Source organism: Rattus norvegicus, chromosome 8, assembly GCF_021556685.1.
Source record: "Rattus norvegicus strain SHRSP/BbbUtx chromosome 8, alternate assembly SHRSP_T2T, whole genome shotgun sequence".
NCBI classification, from domain to species: Eukaryota; Metazoa; Chordata; class Mammalia; order Rodentia; family Muridae; genus Rattus; species Rattus norvegicus.
This window is the reverse complement of record NC_141541.1, coordinates 122,730,171-122,741,294: the sequence shown is the minus strand read 5'-3', so window position 1 is coordinate 122,741,294 and position 11,124 is coordinate 122,730,171. Positions and strand designations below refer to the sequence as shown.

At 47.9% G+C, this 11,124-nt stretch overlaps 1 protein-coding gene across 1 annotated transcript in view; it reads left to right on the top strand.

Annotated features, from left to right (window-relative positions):
- Window positions 1–6,865: 6,865 nt before the first annotated feature.
- The window catches only part of Stt3b (STT3 oligosaccharyltransferase complex catalytic subunit B), a 65,301-nt gene continuing 61,042 nt past the window's right edge, over window positions 6,866–11,124 (top strand). Inside the window, exon 1 of the mRNA NM_001170539.1 lies at window positions 6,866–7,237. Within this exon, the coding sequence (NP_001164010.1) occupies window positions 6,930–7,237 (308 nt within the window). The 5' untranslated portion in view covers window positions 6,866–6,929. The remainder of the gene's footprint in view (window positions 7,238–11,124) is intronic.

Below are 11,124 nucleotides of genomic sequence, written 5' to 3'. Positions count from 1 at the left end.
CATGCGATTCAACGCCCTCTTCTGGTGTGTCTGAAGACAGCAACAGTGTACTCATAGACATTTTTTTAAAAGCTTAAAATCAAACATTCTAATACAACTCAATCCAAAGACCTCCTGACTTGATCCTACATGACAAAGAAGGATCATACTGTGAAGAGACTTTGTTTTCTAGAATAACCTATCATGCTCTTAAAAGAACAGAAATTTAAGATAAAGGGTATACAGAAACACATGGTAAACCCTGTCGTGGAGCCATCCTGAATCTGAGGCAAGGCAGTGATCAGGTGGTGATCACTGGCCTTGTCTGTGTGTCATAGCAGCCTTCACAGTGCAGGGTACATGCTCGTGTGTTCAGAACCAAGCCTGTAGCAAATTCATGTGACTCAACCTTTTGCAACTGCAGCCAGAAACATCTCAGATTCATTACGGGTTTCATTCTGAATTAATTATATGTTGTTGCGTGCTCAGGAAGCTTATGGTTGCCAAATTTTTCGGAGACCCCCATGGCTAGTTACAAAGCCATGTCACAATCCACCATTTAAGAGGTTGTGGTTTGAGCCACTTCCTCCCGGCTGTAACATTTAGCCAAATGCTTGCCTAATTGATATGCCTTTCTTCTCTGGAAGCCACAAGGATATGGACCCAGAAGTGCGGACTTCCAGAAGAAAATACAAAACTGCTTGGCCTTAGGTCCTGAAGCCTAAAACTGCACAGTGCCCTTGATTCAGTGGCAGGAAAGAACGATAGTATATGCTTGTGGTGGTTTGTCAGTTTGGCATCACCTAGGATCACTGAAGAGACACTTCATGAGGGATGGTTGGTCTGTGAACAAGCCTGTTAGGGATTGTCTTGATTGTCAGAATTGATGTGGGATGAACAAACCTGATTATAAGACCCAAATAAGAACACCGTTCTCTTATTTGGGGCCATAGACAATACGAGGTGAGCACAGAGCATGCGTACATGGTTTTCCTCTCTGTTCTTGACTATGGATATGATTGGGACGCTAGACAGTATTAGCTGAGCACTGAGCATGCATGCATTTCTCTTTCTCTGTTCTTGACTGTGGATATAATGTGACTAGCTGCTCCAAGCTCCTGCCTCTGTGACTTGTTTGCAGTAACAGACAGAGAGTCCCAAGATAAAACAACCCTTTCCCTCCCCTCAGTTACTTCTTGTCAGTATATTTTTACCACAGCAAAAGCAATGAAACTAGGACAGAGAGAATGCTGAACTCTAGATCACTGTCTCCTTCATGAAAGTCTCCCAGGCAGCTTCTACACGCACCCCTCTACTTTACAGATATCACCTGTCTTTACTCTTCAAGGCTAAACCAATTGCTTCATGAAAATTTCCTTGGCGAGCTCTTTTTTTTTTTTTTTTTGGTTCTTTTTTTTCCGGAGCTGGGGACCGAACCCAGGGCCTTGCGCTTCCTAGGTAAGCGCTCTACCACTGAGCTAAATCCCCAGCCCCCCTTGGCGAGCTCTTTAACATAAGCACTCACTCCTCCTGGAGACATCTTTACCTTCATACCAGATTTTGAGCAAGACTGGATCCCAGTAATTACTTCATTCTTCTACCTCAAGGCTCACACACTGACCTGCATGAGTGGCTATGTTTATTGGGAAGGAGGCAGGCCCATCCCCTGGCTTGCTGTCTGTGGATGTTTTCTTGCTAGGGTGGCAGAGTTGATTGGAAGCACACAGTAACAATACCCACGCGGCTGGCAGCATTTACTCTGTGGGCCTCCACAGGAAAAGCTTCCCACCCCAATTCTATCAGATTGCAAATTAGTATTATTCATTTTAATATTCCCTACAGCGCTTAGAGTATTGCCTTTGTGAGGTGAATCACCACCTTCCACTCTTTCCCGGCCAGAGTTTTCCATTAAAGTTTTGGAAATGTTTCCTCATGGGAACCCAGGAGCTTGAGGAAAAGGACTGACCTTACCTACTCACGTTATTCATCCTGTTAAGTGTCACCCAAACTAGAAACGTTCATTTGGTAAATATCAATTGCTATGCACTAAGCCCAGGGCTGGGGCCTTTGGATATGAAGTATCCCCACGAAAACATGCATTGAAGGCTTGGCCTCCAGCTGGTGGCACTATTGACAAGTGACTGAATCACAGAAGTGCTAACTTCAATAATGAGTTTTTTTAAATGGACGACTGGAAGGCGGGGCCTACTTGGAGGAAGTAGCTCATTGGATGTTTCTCTGAAAGGCGTGTCTTGTCTCAGGCACCTCCTACCTCTCCTTCTCCTGCACTCAGCCCTGCTTCCTGGCTACTCTGAAGGAAGAAGCTGCTTTCTTTTGCCAACCTTCTGCTTGGATGCTTTGTTATAACCTCAAGGCAACAAAGCCTGTTGACCATAGACTGACACCTCTGAAGACACGGTCCAAGAGATAGCCTTCCTCCTCGAAGTCAGTTTCCTTGGGTATCTCGGCACAAAGATGGAAACTGCCTAATACTGCGTGAGAGCAGACAACGAACGAAGGTCCCTGTCCCTCTTTCTAGATTCCTGTTATAAAGCTGCATGGGACGCTCCCACAGATTTGCAGAGCCCCGTGGAACTTACACTACCACGGCTCCCTGTAGTTTACCCGTGCACACAGGAGGCTTCAATAACTCCCCCCCCCCCGAGTCACTTGACCTGTTACCAAAGGTTACCCCTGGAATTCAGCTCGAGTCCTGGCTCTTGAGTACATCCCTGTCACATCTGAAGACCGAAGCTAAAGTGCCAGCTCCCATGTCAAACAGGATTACCACCAACCCTGCCCTGGGAGTCCCTCTTCTGCTTCATACCCTCATGGTCCTTTCCTGTCTTTTTCCTGACGGCCATTCTTACTGAGGTGAGGTGGTATAAGAATATAAGAATATAACTATTATTTTGTACCTCTTACCTTGTGCAACTATGGAAGGCCCATGGTTCTGGTGTCTCAGGGCCGCACTCATTTCGTGACTGAAAGTGTAAGTATCTGCTTTCTGGCCCACTACCATAGCTGTTGGCCATCCTCAGGTCCTGTGAGTTGCTGGCCAGAGACAATAGTTCCCTGTCACACAGTGCTTCTTGTGTATCTGTGTATGTACAGGTGTTGGGGGAAATGCGGGCTTTATTTGATGTAAGCGCTCTCCGGGCAGAGGAAACAGAGAAGCATTCAGACAAGCTTCGGTCATGGGAGATTCTTCTCCTGACCATGACGAAGTTGAGCCATCTTACCATCTGTCTGCATAAGTCCTACTGACACTCCTAATAACCAACAGGGAGTGACTGCTCCCCCTTCCAACCAGGCACTGGGTCAAGTTCTTTTCATGGGCTCCTTCTTTCCTTCTGAACAGAACCCTTCTAGGAAGGGGTAGTCCATAAACACTGAGGCTTGGAGGTGAAGTGACTCGCCAAACGGACCTGAGGAGAACGGAGTTAGGATGGTGCCTGGTGGTGTTTTCAGATCCGTCATACACCATGGTCTCTTAGCAGGAGATTTAAGCTGGTGCAAACTCGAGACTTAGTTTTTTCCACTCTGCATCACTCTCTCCAGTCCCTGACACTGATTTCCTGGTCTGACTAACTTGGTCCTCTGTACTTTTGGTGCCAGACTTCTGGAAAGTAGTCTATGGTCTCTCCTAGCTGTGTGAGTGCTGATGTGTAATCCAACCTCTAAACTTGCTAAGGAAACTGGTGAAATTATGATGGTTAAGAAGAAGATTCACTTTTCAGCTCAGCAAGGCCATGAGAGGCATGTAAGAATCAGGGAGTTCATGTTTACAGTGGCCCACAGACAGAAGCATCCTAAACAGACTGGAAGCCATTTTTAATACATCGAAAGGCTGTAAATCCAGAGCATGCAATATCCAACCGTTTCGAAGGTCTGGGACTCTCAAGAACTCTCAGATCAACTACAAATGTGTTGTTACTGATCCCCTCTCAGAGCAGACCCTGGAGTCTTCTTAAAGCATACACTGGATCACCCGCTTCATCAAACACCCTCTACATCCAACTTCGAACCCTCCATGCTCTCCCAACACTCTCAAGTTAAAACAATGTACAATGTTCCTCTCAGCACGGCCTCTCCCAGTTTACTCTATGATCTGTGTGGCATCTATACCAGTCTTTTCTTGAGTTCCTTGCTTTCCCCTCTCCAGCACCACAGGACCTTTGCTTCTCTTTCCTTTCTTCTTCTGACCCGTCCTTATCCGCAGTTCTACTTCCTCTGGTAACGCTCTCATTCAGTTGTCCGTCAGCCTCCCCTGAACTGTTCCTCTCGTGTTCACCACAGTTTACACAACAGGCTTACCAGTCCAACGGGCTGACTGATGTGGGTGTGAGGACAGGAGCCATGTTTCTCAGGTTTCCTACTAGAGTGGGTCCTCGTGCTTTCCCGGGAGCTCATTTACCCTTGTCTACATCATGACCCTGCATTTCCTTGCGTTTCTGAACAATGTTCCATGGTGTTCCCAGATAAGCTCATTTTATACTGACAAGCCACGCAAGCACGCGGACTTCAGTTTGATTTCCCAGAACCATAGAAGGCTGGATGTGACAGCAGGTGCCTATAATCCCAATGCTCTGTGGCAGTGGCTCTCAACCTTCCTAATGCTGTGACCCTTTAATACAATTACTCCTGTGGACCCCCAACCATAAAACTACTTCTGTTGCTCTATCATATAATTGTCATTTTGCTACTGCCATGAATTACCATGTAAATATTTTAGGAGATAGCAGTTTGACAGAGGGATTGAGACCCACAGGTTGAGAAACACTGCTCTCTGGTGAGGCAGGAGGCTAACCTGGTCTACAAAAAAGACTGTTATCTGACGTTCACATCTATGCCCATAGTACACATATGCCCACTCTCACATACAAAGATGAAAGGATGGTCCCACACAGGTGACTTGTGTTTTACAATTTATTGTAATTGTTTCTACTCCCTTTCAGACTGGGCCTCCCGTCACTAAACCGCCAAGAGGGAGAAGACAGAAACTCAATGGGGAACACCTGTAATACAAGAGACACCCAAAATGTCTAAAGTGAGAGTCACCAGATAAATCCTGTTATTTTAGATGGATAGGTTCATGAAACATGGGTCAAAAGAAATGCCGCCATTTTAACACGCACTTTTCTGAGAAAGGACATATTGCCTCTCTTTGTTCAAAGAGATTGGTTAATATTCTACGGTGAATCTCATTAAAATTTACATGTTTAATAAATGTTGGATATTAAATTGGTGGTGAGGAGATCTATTTATGGAAGGCTTGTTTTCTCCGATGAGAGTCTATTTATTTTTATAAGGAAACCGGCAAAGTTAATCACTAGGTTGGGAGTGGCTGAATATACTAGTTAGGTACGTTTGTTCATTTACCGAAGACAATAAGCAACGAAACACAATTTTATTTTGCAATTTTTACAGGACTTAATCTTCTTTACACACATTTTTAAAAATTCCAGTGTCACAAAAGAAACCAATAAAATATTAACTGGCCCTTGTTTCTACAATAACCTCTGTACTTGACGGGGAGTGGGGGAGGGGGCTTATATCACAGTAATTCCAGTCTCCCAATGATCCCGCTGATCTTTATCTCTGACTTTTGTGCTTTGGGGGATGGGCGGAGCCAGTTGTGGAGGAAGAAGGCGGTATAAGCAAACTGCCCCAGACAAGGAAAAGTTCCTACACAGGGGTTTTCGGTTCGCTAGTTTGCTAAAGTGGGAATTGGGAAATAGCTAACCTAGTCCAGGAAAAGTTAATTTGGTGACGGGACGAACGTAGGCAGGTGGAAATAGTGAATTCTTGCAGTCAAAAGATTGAGCTGCAAAAATAATGTCCTGGCAATTGGGAAACACAGGAAAAAGAAGGTGACATTTTGTGTGTGTGCGTGCGCCTGGCTGCGGCTCGAACGATCGTCTGCCCTCTCTAAGTTTTCAGGGCAGCACAACAGGGACAGAGAATGCAGCGACCCAGCCACTCACTCAGGCACGTTCAGCCTAGCAGCTGGACCCACGCGCCCAGGACCCTGCACCGCGCCTGCGCGCCCAGTCACGTGGCGGGCGCTCCGTGCTGAGCGGGTTAAAAGTCACGGCCGCCGAGCACCCGACCGCAGGGCCGTGCTCTCTGCGTCCCTTTAGCCGACTGGGACGTGGGACCTTCTGCTCCTCGAGTCAGGATCCACGCGGGGAAGCGAGCCGAACCTCCTGGTGCCCTTCCCCAGGGCCCCAAACAGGCCCGCGCGCGAAACCGCGTCTTTCAACTGACAATGAAATCGTAGCCGCGGCCGGCGGCGAATAGGCGCGAGGCCGCGAGGCGGAGGGGGAGGAGGGGAGGGCCATTCAGCCGAAGCCCCGCCCAAGACCCTGCTCGCGCTCCTGTTGGTGCACGCCGCCATTCCGGCCCCGCCCCTTAACGGACCTGTCGCTCTGTGACAGGCGGAGGGGCCAGTTCCTGTTGGGAGAGGGGCGGAGTCAAAGGTTGCCTGAGCTCCGCCCGGACTCCAGGGGGCTCCTCCCCCTTTGTGATCCTCGCGGCGGGGCGGGCGGGGGAATGTCATTGCTGCTCCGAGCCACCGCTCCTCTGGCGCCCTCGTCCCGTCGGCTCTCGCCGCCACTGCCGCCTCCTCAGCCGCACGGGGGACACGGATGGCTAGTGGGGCGCAGGGGCCTTTTGGGTTGAGACCGCGGCGGTCGCGGCTACTGCTGAGGCGGAGACTCCGGATCGCTGCCGCCGCCGCCGCTTCCACCCACAGTGTCCCGGCCTCGCGGTGCTGAGGGCGGGAGCGCGCCCAGCTCTTCCTCCGCCTCCGCCTCCTCCTCCTGGTTGTCGTCGCCGTCGCCCTCCTCCTCCTCCTCCTCCTCCTCTGGGTCTCCGCCCAGCACCCCTCGCTCCAGGCGGCGGCGGTGGCCGCGGAGGACTAGCGAGACCCGCCGCCGGGGCACAACATGGCGGAGCCCTCGGCCCCGGAGAGCAAGCACAAGTCGTCTCTCAACTCGTCCCCGTGGAGCGGCCTCATGGCTCTGGGGAACAGCCGCCACGGGCACCACGGGCCCGGAGCCCAGAGCGCTTCCAGGGCGGCGGCGGCGCCGAAGCCGGGGCCCCCCGCGGGGCTGTCCGGGGGCTTGTCGCAGCCGGCCGGGTGGCAGTCTTTGCTCTCCTTCACCATCCTCTTCCTGGCCTGGCTGGCCGGCTTCAGCTCGCGCCTCTTCGCCGTCATCCGCTTCGAGAGCATCATCCACGAGTTCGACCCGTGGTGAGTGTGCCCGCCCTTCCCCCGCAGGCAGCCCGCGGTCCCCGTTTGTCCAGAGCCCCTCGGATCCCACCCGGTCTCCCGCGGGCCGGGCCGGGCGCGCCCCCTGCCCGCCTGGCGAAGTTTGCCCGGGAGCGGAGCCTCAGTCCTCCGCCGCCGGGGTGGGCCGGCCCCGCGCGGCGCCTCTTCCCCGCCGCGCCCCGGCTTGCTCCCGGGGCCCCTTCCCCACGCCCTCTCCGCCGCAGCTTTGCGCCTTGTTGCATTTTATTTCATTTCTCTCCTCTCCTGCCTCGGAGCAGCCCCGGGATTGCCTTCTGGCCGCTGGAGATGACTGGAACCCCTCGTCCGCTCAGCCTCGCAGTTTCACTCTTTCCCCTTGTATTTTCTCTCTCTTGGAGAGCGGAGTGTTAGGATTTAGGGGGAGAAATATTATCCCGAAAGCGAGCGCAGTGGTAGCGCCTCGTGTTTTTCCAGCCCCAGGTATTTTCAGGAGTGTCTCTTTAACCCCCCTAAGGCCCTTAAGTGCTCTCAGCTCGCCACACTATTTGTACTGTTGTATTGCGTTGCTTTTTAGAGCGAGATCGTTATTCTGTTAGCCGAACTCTCACCCTGGTTGTTACCACAATATCCGACAGCGTTGCATGAGTTCTTTTATTGGTCTCTGCAGGAAGGTCTGTGGAGAAGAGTACAAACCGTACCACACACCGTGCTGGGAGCTCTAGATTGTGGTGCCGAAGTTGCACACGCTGCATGGCACTCATTGACCTGAAGGTTTTAGGGACTTAACCCAACTCTGAACACAGAGTTACCTAGACTGGAAGATTGCTTTGGGCTTTCTCCCCATTGGGCCAACCTGAGTTAAGTTTTTGTTTTTTGTTTTTTTGTTTTTTCTTTCAGAGAGGGGTGGGGGGGTTGAGAAAGAGAGCAGGAGCGCGCCTCTTTAAACTAGTTTATTTCTCTGGCTGCCCTATCAACCTTGAATTAATCTTACTTGTAATTAGACCTAATTAAACGGTAGGGTATTTGTCTTACCATTTGAAATGCACAGAGAATCTTCTTAAGAGTTAATAATATATAGGTTATAAATGAATTTTTGCCGGGGGAACCTAAATGTTCAGTATCGGATTTAAGTTGTACTTTAAGAAACATATTTATGCTGCAATATCTATTGAACACCAGAGGGGCCTACTGAAGGAAAACAGTTTAGAGAAGCAGTGAGCCACGGTGACGGCCTGCTGTGAGGGGTTTTTGTCCCATTTTAGAGGTATCAATTTTTTTTCTAACACTAGATTTGCTTTATAAATGACCATTATGTTATTTGGAACCAGAGAAGAAAATCATATTGGTGGAGATTACTATGACCCTACTAGTACTTGTGAAGTAACTGGATAGAGCATGAAACAAACAATTAGATTAAAAATAAAATTGACCAGAAATGAAAGCCACTAGAATTTACTGAACAACACTAGAAGAGAAAGTTGTGTCTTTTTAGATGAAGATAGCACAGGGTGTAACAAAATTTGGAAATACTTCCAAAGTGAATTTTAGATACTTCCAGAAAGTAACATTTTTTACAAGTGGAAGATTTTTTTTTTTTTTTTTTTTTGGTTCTTTTTTTCCGGAGCTGGGGACCGAACCCAGGGCCTTGCGCTTCCTAGGTAAGCGCTCTACCACTGAGCTAAATCCCCAGCCCCACAAGTGGAAGATTCTTAACTGCTAAGAGTTAACTCAGATGCTGAAATTAATGATTACAGATAAATGCACAAATAAATGAGGCGATTTTAATTTTTTTTGCTCATTTTCCCCCTAGTAAAACTGCATATGAGGAGGCTTAGATGGCCTTAGAAATTTGAGATCATAACTTTTTATTCATGAAAATCTATTTTTATGTCTGCTGTGTATGGGAACACAGTTCCGTCCGAGTCTGTTCCACTTCAATTTTAATCCACACACACTGACCTGCAGTGTCCACAGCCAAGGCCTGCTTACTTACTTACCTGCTTACTTACTTAGCTCTCCCACCTACCAGTGGCAGTGTTAAATGTGTATTCTTGATGAAATGTTCACACTTGCAATGTTAGAACATTCTAATGAGCAGATAGTGTAGTAAAGGAATTGTCCCTGCACCTCACTGTGCATGGCGACTTGTCTGGGTGAATCTCGTGGAATGCCTGATTCAAGAGACCTAATGAGAGAAATCAAGTTCAAACAAAAAGAACACTGTGTTCACTTTAGATTTTCATTTCATGGCTGTTACTAATAGGCATGCCATTCATTCTTCCATCTCATAATCATTCTTGAAAATTTTTTACAAGTGAGGTTGTATAGCTTGCCTGTGGCCTGTCATTACTTTTGACTTTTAAAACAGTTTTCTCCAAAGCTAGTAAGAGCAGTCTCACACACTAGCTTGGAAGTGGCTCAGATTACCGTGCAGCAGTGATGGGAACCTTTAGTAATATTTCAATGTTCTCTCTGCCTGTTTCTATGAACCAATTTTGGCCTGCCCACACTTTCAGCCCCACCCCCACCCCCCCAATTTCTGAATCCTTTTCGGGAAAGGCAGTTGATGGTGAGTGCTTCTGTACTAACAGTGCCTCTTGAATTGTGAGACGTCAGAAAGCTGCCAAGAGGGAGTTGTCACCAAATTACACCTGTTTTTAAATTTTCCCAAGTTATAAATCTTACCAACTACTATAAGAGGTGGTAGTATATGAGGTTATTGACTTAAGTACCTTTTCTTTTGTTAATTTGGCAATGTTTTGGGGTTATATTCTCACCTTTTGTGCCAGTGATGTTTCTCCCTTCTCAGTTGAGCTGACAGGAGTCCAGGAAGCAGTTGAGACTGTTCTGTAGGTGCCAGACATTTGGTTGACCAACTAGTTTAAGGACAAGCATCTAGCTTTATCCTTTTATCCAACATTGTGTTTAGTCTTTGCAGTTTTGCTGTGATTATGAACACTTGTATGCTACATTAGCCAGACCTTTCCTGTTAGCTTCTGACAGATTGTGGTAGCTCTTCCCATTAGCACTACTCTAAGGAGATGCCCTTTTTCTCATGGCACAGCCTTTTAGGGGCTTCTCTCTAGAGAGAATTGGAAAATTTAGAATTTAAAGCTTTAGGCTTTAGCTGAAACTATGGTATAAATATGTTTATTAGTGAAAATATCTTTCAAAGGAGCAATAAGCCTTGGAAAGTGAGCTGTTTATGAGTTGTGGACTGCATCCTGTCTTTTGAGGTCTCCCATGTTTTTCTTCACTTTACAGATGACAGAAACAAAAAACCAAACAAAACTGTTGACCTCATTTCTGAAGAAGACAGAATGGTTAGCAAAAGCAAGCAGTTTTAGAAAGTTTCCCAGATCTTTTAAAGCCTCTGTGACTGGGATCATTAGCAGCAGCAGCAGCAGCAGTCCCGCAGCGCTTCCAGATGGGGTACACCACCACTGATTTCATTGTAATCCACACTTTCTGCCCAGGAGCGACTGGGATCCTCAAGTTAGAAGTACATGTAATAGGAAGTGCTTGAGTGGCCGCGTTTAATGATGGCTTTGAATCTGTGCCCACTTGCAGCCACCCTTCCCCTCGGGTAGTCATCGTGGCTTTCGTGAAGCATAAGCTAGATCCCAAGCAGATAGGATCTGTTGTTAGCCCTTGGAATCTTTGCTTTTCCTTCAGGATTTTCTTTGCTTTAGGGCCAGACTAGGCAGGACTACGTACTTCTAGTTATAAGTGGTTTGCATGAAGACGGTTGTCTATGGAGCATTAGAAGCTAAAGTTTCTCTTCTCTGGCTCTGAACTCCTGGATGTGGAAGTAACTAAGCAGCCTGTCTGTGCCTGACCTCCAGTCTTCATGCTCTCAAAAGTGATGAATGTACAGAAAAAGATAAGAT